A 5,425-nucleotide genomic window follows, 5' to 3' on the forward strand; every position below is an offset into this window, starting at 1 on the left:
GACAACTGGGTAGTTCAGGGTTGCACGGAAAACACACACACACACACACACACACACACACACACATACACACACATACACACACAGAATTTTAATTCTGTGTGTAAAAAAAGTGACTGAAGTTAAGAATGTAATAAAAAAGTAGTAAAGATTGTTATTATTATTATTCAAGTTTTTTTTTTTTTTAAATTCCCCTTTCAGTCATATTCATACTTTTGGAATATGCATCGTGCATTTTTTTCATGTACTTTTATGTTTCAAATAAAGTATCATTTTGAGATTCACTTTTTTTAAAACTTTTTACTACTTGCTTAAAAAAAAAATAAGAAGTCACGTTGTTTGTCACGTTTTCTGTGGGAAGACGGCATTCAGGAAAAAGAAAATCTAAAAAAAAATCTAATCTAAAAAAAAAATCTAATCTAAAAATCTTATTTCTCAGAAAAGATCAGCACCCACACGAACTCAAAGTCCGTGTGCGTCAGAGCTCCGCCCACACAGTTTGACTGACAGGTGGTGATTTGGAAGAGCAGAGCAAAACCCCACAGTGATGAGAGTTGGGCAACAAAGATTAAAAAACAAACAAAACTAAAATCAAACTTTTCATTTTTTTTTATTTTCACAGGGTATTTCTTTCTTTTTTTTCTTTTCTTTTTGCAGATGCTGTCTCAGTGCGAGCCGCCGTGGCAGCTGTGGCGGTGCAGGCGGCGGCGGTGCTGCCGCAGCGGCCCCAGGTGGCTGAAGGAGCGCGCGCACAGCCGGCACCAGTAGAGCTTGTGTCCGCGGTGCAGCAGTGAGTGGTGCGCCAGCTGCCGCCTGCAGCTCAGCCCCTTCCCGCACACCCGGCAGATGAAGACGCCGGCGGCGCCGTGGATGTGCCGCCGGTGCTGCCGCAGGGTGGCGACGGAGGCGTAGCGCAGGCCGCAGAACTCACAGACGTACGGGGGCGGGGCGGCAGGGAGGGAGGGGGCACCGGGTGCGAGGCGGTCTCTGAGGGGGCGGTGATCGGCCGACGGCTGTGGAGACAGGTGTGATTGATTTGTGGCGGTGGCGGTGGCAGTGGCGGCGGCGGTGGGGTGGTGCTGCAGGAGAGGCGGGAGCTGCTGAGAGGCGTTCATCACCAGCAGGACCTGCCTGCCAGCCACGCTCATCACCAGGATCTTGTTCCTGCCGGGCGGGGGAGCGCTTGGTGGCGATGACTGAGCGGGGTTTAGATTGTCCCGGGTGGCCTCCGGCGGCCTGCCAGCTGTGACCGCCAGGTTAGGGTTAGGAGGGCGGGACAGCCGGGGCGCCGCAGAGCTGATGTGCTGAACGCTCAGCGACTGAGGGAACCGGCGACTCGCGGCCTCCTTGGTCTGCGGAGTCGTCGCTGCCGCTCGGACGCGCGGCGCCACCTGCAGGCTCGGTCGCTTGGCTACCTCAGCTCGAACTGCTGGAGCCCCCGCAGCCGCCGCTGGTGAGGCGGTCTGCAGGTGGGCGGAGTCCATCACCAGCAGGACCCGCCTCCCGCCTCCTTTGTTGAGGACGAGGATCTTCTTCCTGCAGGCGCTCGGCTCCAGCGCGGCGGCGGCGGCGGCGGTGGCGGCGGGTCGCGGGGCGTTGAGGGGCGTCCAGTGTGGTGACACAGGTTTGGTTACGGTAGTAGGGACTGGCCGGTGGGCTGAAGTCAGGGCTGTGTTCAGAGCGCCCCCTGCTGGCCGATTCGCCGTAACATCAACACACTGCCACATCACAACGTGACGAGCTGGAGAGGAGAGACACACTTTGTTTTACGTGTTTGTATGTGTGTGTATGTTTCTTTGTGTGTGTGTGGTCTGGTGCACACAAGAGGAGATAGGGTGAAACAGTAAACACCAACATAACAATCAATAATAACAATACCAACAATAATAATAACAGAAATATACTGAGTGACTTAAAAAACTGTATCATTTTCAATTTAAAAATTTTTTTTTTATATGAAACTAAATGTGCTGCTGTCTTGAGCAGGACTCCCTGGAAGAAAATATTTTGTCTCTCAGAGGGACCTTCCCGCCAAATAAAGGACAAATTAAAAATAAAAATAATAAAAATAAAAACAGCAATCTGTGACAGCCAGTGCCAACTAAACACTGTTAGGGACGGGGTCCAGCTAGATATTTTATTAATCCTATTTCTTGCCGTTATCCTTATAATGATGTGAAATTACTGATTTCTTCAATGTTGCTCTTTATGAGCATTTTTTAATGTAAATGACCACTGAACCATTCCTTCCTTCCCAATACAGACTCTGATACTTGAACTTGTGTATGGGCCGATACTGAGTACTAATACTGCTGCATTGTGTTTAGGTTTTTTCTGCTGTTTAAATTGTTCATGTTTCTATTTTTTCTATATTCCTTGTTTATAGTGTTTATATTGCTTGCTGCTATTTATTATCTGTTTATAATGTAAATTTGCTTCATATTTTGCTATCCACTTTGCTACTGTAATGCTGGAAATTTCCCCACTGTGGGACTAATAAAGGAATATCTTATCTTATCTTATCTTATTAAAAAATGTAACCGCTGCATATTATTAACCCTGTATTGATGTGATATGATTGAATCTAAAGCCTCACATGCATTGCCTTTTTACTGGTGGGGTTTTCCACTGTAAAATTGTTGATTTTTGTACTAGCCGTCTGCTGTCCTCTGACTTAAGAGACACTGAAGACTTTTTTTTTTCCTACAGTGGTGACACGCCGGGCTATGTGAGCTATTTTAACCCCTCGCTCTGTGCTGTGTTCAGGCTGTTGGCTTGCAGCGGCTCAACTCGCCCAGAACAGGGCTGCTCGTTTCTTTTCCACCTGGCTGTCCTGCTCCTTACCGTAAGGAGAGCGTCCTAAAGCCGCTGTACTTCCGAAAAATTTGTTCCTAACTCACCTGTCGGGTTGAGCAGGTCGACCTGGACCGCAGCATCTCTCCTCTCGGCGGCGTCGCTCTGACAGCCCACCTCCCTCCACTCCTTGCCTCCCGTCCTCCTCAGTCCTCCCTCGCCGGCCTGCAGAGACACAGACTGATCAGACTGAGCTCGTCTTCTTCTTCTTTTTCTTCTTCCTCTTCTCAAGCTCAAAGCTCAGCAGGACAGCAGAAGTTGAGGATTTGATGACAGAAACCAGCAGCTTTACCACAGGCCAGAGCTGTCGGGGCCCCAGACGGCACCCAGGACCCCGCCCTCCTTAAATTAAAGTCCCCACAACTAAGCATATTGTTTTTTAAAAGCAAATTCACTTGATCTATTTGAAAAATGGGAAAAAATGGGATGGGGATATAAGAAAAAAAAGGAATAATTAACTAAGGAGAAAATTACCTGACAAATATTTACAAAAATGCAAGAAATCTATTCTTCTAAGTATTAAATTGCCTGTGGTGGCGTCTGAATGCATTTCCATGTAATGTCTAATAAATCTAGGGCTGTTTCAATCCATGACCCAGAAAGTGAATTAAAGTTATTCCAGTTTAAAAGGTATTCTGGGACTAGGTTTAATCTCTGTCTTGGAAGCCGCACCCATATGTTGTATTTTTTATTTTTATTTTTTTCCTTTATCACCTGCCTGAATCTGCGTCAGCACCAACCAACAAGCTGTCTTCCCACTGTCGTGCCGCTGCGAGCTGCTTCTCTCCTTAAGCCAGACCGTGTTAATGACCCTCAGCCTCAAACTGCAAGAACAAAAACTATTTGTGTTTCCACTGTTGTGCTGATCGCCCCGCAGTCTCATCCTGTCACCTGCCACCAACTAACCACTGCAGAACTACATACCACAGCATTTTATTTTATTTATTTTTTAACTTTTGAACGCCGTTTTGTGTGTTGTGTGCTTTATCTGCCTGGTACTGGGACCTCAGTTTATTCGCGGCCCTGTCCCGTTGTGTGTTGGATCCCCAGCTCTCCGCCAGCTCTCTCACTACCTATATATCACCTAACATCCTCGTCGATTTTACCATGGACATTATCCTCTGCCCAGATAGTGAAGTCCTCGTTTGAGCAGGACTGCCGCTCATTCTCCATTTTTAATTTCTCAATTTTTCTGCTGACGTCTGTACTTCTGAGCCGCACCGTCTCGCCACTTATGACCCTAAACTCGGCCTCAGAGCTCGGTTAACCCTGTCTGGTCCATGGGTATTGAATGGACCATCAGCACCTGGAAACTGGTCCTGACAGCCCCACTGAGGTGTGATCAAAGACTGCAAGTGACAGTGGAAATGCTACTGGCCTCGGCACGAACCGGCACGCCCACGTTTGGCTTGACAGTGGAAATCCGGCTCCTGAACTGTAAACAAACTATTTATTTCTCCAACTAATTAATAAAATAAAGCAAAAGTCTGATGGGAAGGGATCAAAGCTCAAAGTGAGGTTGTTGTTGCTGGGGTTTGGGGCGGCCTGTTGTGCTCTGTTGTGCCCCCATTATACAGTCCAGCTGCAGCGCCCCCTGCCGGCGCTCAGGTGCGTGTTCACCTGCGGCTGTCCGGCCGGTCGCTCCATCACACCGCAGCTGGTCCGCCCTGCAGAGACAAAACCACACAAACCAGAAAGGTCGACCAGTCTCCATTAATAATCTGAACACTTTTTAATACTTAAAAGGAAACATACAAACAACAAAGAGAATCTGAAGTGTTTGTCCTGTACGGGCTACAACCGGACCTCAGCTTCAATTCGGCATTAGCGGACGTTAATAATTATTGGAAATATTATTATTATTATTGGAGATAAATACAGATAATTTGTGTTAAAGACAGGTGCGGTGGACAGGTTCCTGTTTCTGAAATGCGAACAGAGGTTGGTTGAGTTTTCTTGGCTTACCGCAGACTGGCCTCACTGTCCTGCCATCGCCGCACCACTTTACAAAGAAACGCAATTTTTCCACTGCGGGAAAACTTCACTTTTGCGGCGAAATAAATAATCCAAGCTGACGCTTACTGCAACCCGGAAGCTAAACACAGGACTTCTTCTTCTTCTGCTTCTGCCTCTTCTTCGTCTGGTGATTTTTTTTTTGTCGGTGGGCAAACAGCTTCAGATGTATTACCGCCCCCTTCCGACATGAACTTTTAAATTCTCTCAACTAGTTCAGCTCTCCTCAAAAAAAAAAAAAAAAAAGGGGGAAAAAAACTCTGAAACGTATTATTTCATAGGACTTCTCAGCAGGATATCCTTTAGAGCGTCATCTCCATGCTCTGAGGAACATTTTCTTTTCGTTTTGAAAATGAAGAGTGGTTTACAGTTTTAGAGAGAGAGAGAAAAAATGACCAGTGGTTTACAATTTGTGGTTCATCAGTGGTAAAAGTAGAGATACCACAGCAGCACTGCAGAGAGCCACGACCGTGACAGCTCTTAGAATATGTCTTTTCAAGTGAACAAGGGAAATAAAGCAAAAGTATAGGGGGCTTCACATTTGTGGCCAGTTAATTAA

The 5,425-nt window shown here is 46.8% G+C and overlaps 1 protein-coding gene across 1 annotated transcript; it reads right to left on the reverse strand.

Moving 5' to 3' along the window:
• Positions 1 to 586: 586 nt before the first annotated feature.
• LOC115368499 (fez family zinc finger protein erm-like) lies at positions 587 to 4,977 on the reverse strand. The gene is made up of 4 exons (XM_030064618.1): positions 4,819 to 4,977; positions 4,474 to 4,520; positions 2,901 to 3,018; positions 587 to 1,741 (listed from the first exon to the last, which is right to left on the reverse strand). The coding sequence occupies exons 2-4, from the start codon at positions 4,498 to 4,500 to the stop codon at positions 666 to 668; spliced, it is 1,221 nt and encodes a 406-aa protein (XP_029920478.1). The 5' UTR covers positions 4,501 to 4,520; positions 4,819 to 4,977; the 3' UTR covers positions 587 to 665.
• Positions 4,978 to 5,425: the final 448 nt, after the last annotated feature.

The sequence above is a fragment of the Myripristis murdjan genome, chromosome 12 (assembly GCF_902150065.1).
Source record: "Myripristis murdjan chromosome 12, fMyrMur1.1, whole genome shotgun sequence".
In the NCBI taxonomy this organism is placed as follows: Eukaryota; Metazoa; Chordata; class Actinopteri; order Holocentriformes; family Holocentridae; genus Myripristis; species Myripristis murdjan.

Excerpts from the sequence above, each read along its gene's own strand:
- LOC115368499 (XM_030064618.1), bottom strand. The coding sequence starts at position 4,500 with ATGGAGCGACCGGCCGGACAGCCGCAG. Across the intron at positions 3,019-4,473 it reads GACCGGCCGGACAGCCGCAG|GCCGGCGAGGGAGGACTGAG; the intron begins GTGAACACGCAC and ends GTGTCTCTGCAG. Across the intron at positions 1,742-2,900 it reads CGACCTGCTCAACCCGACAG|CTCGTCACGTTGTGATGTGG; the intron begins GTGAGTTAGGAA and ends TCTCCTCTCCAG.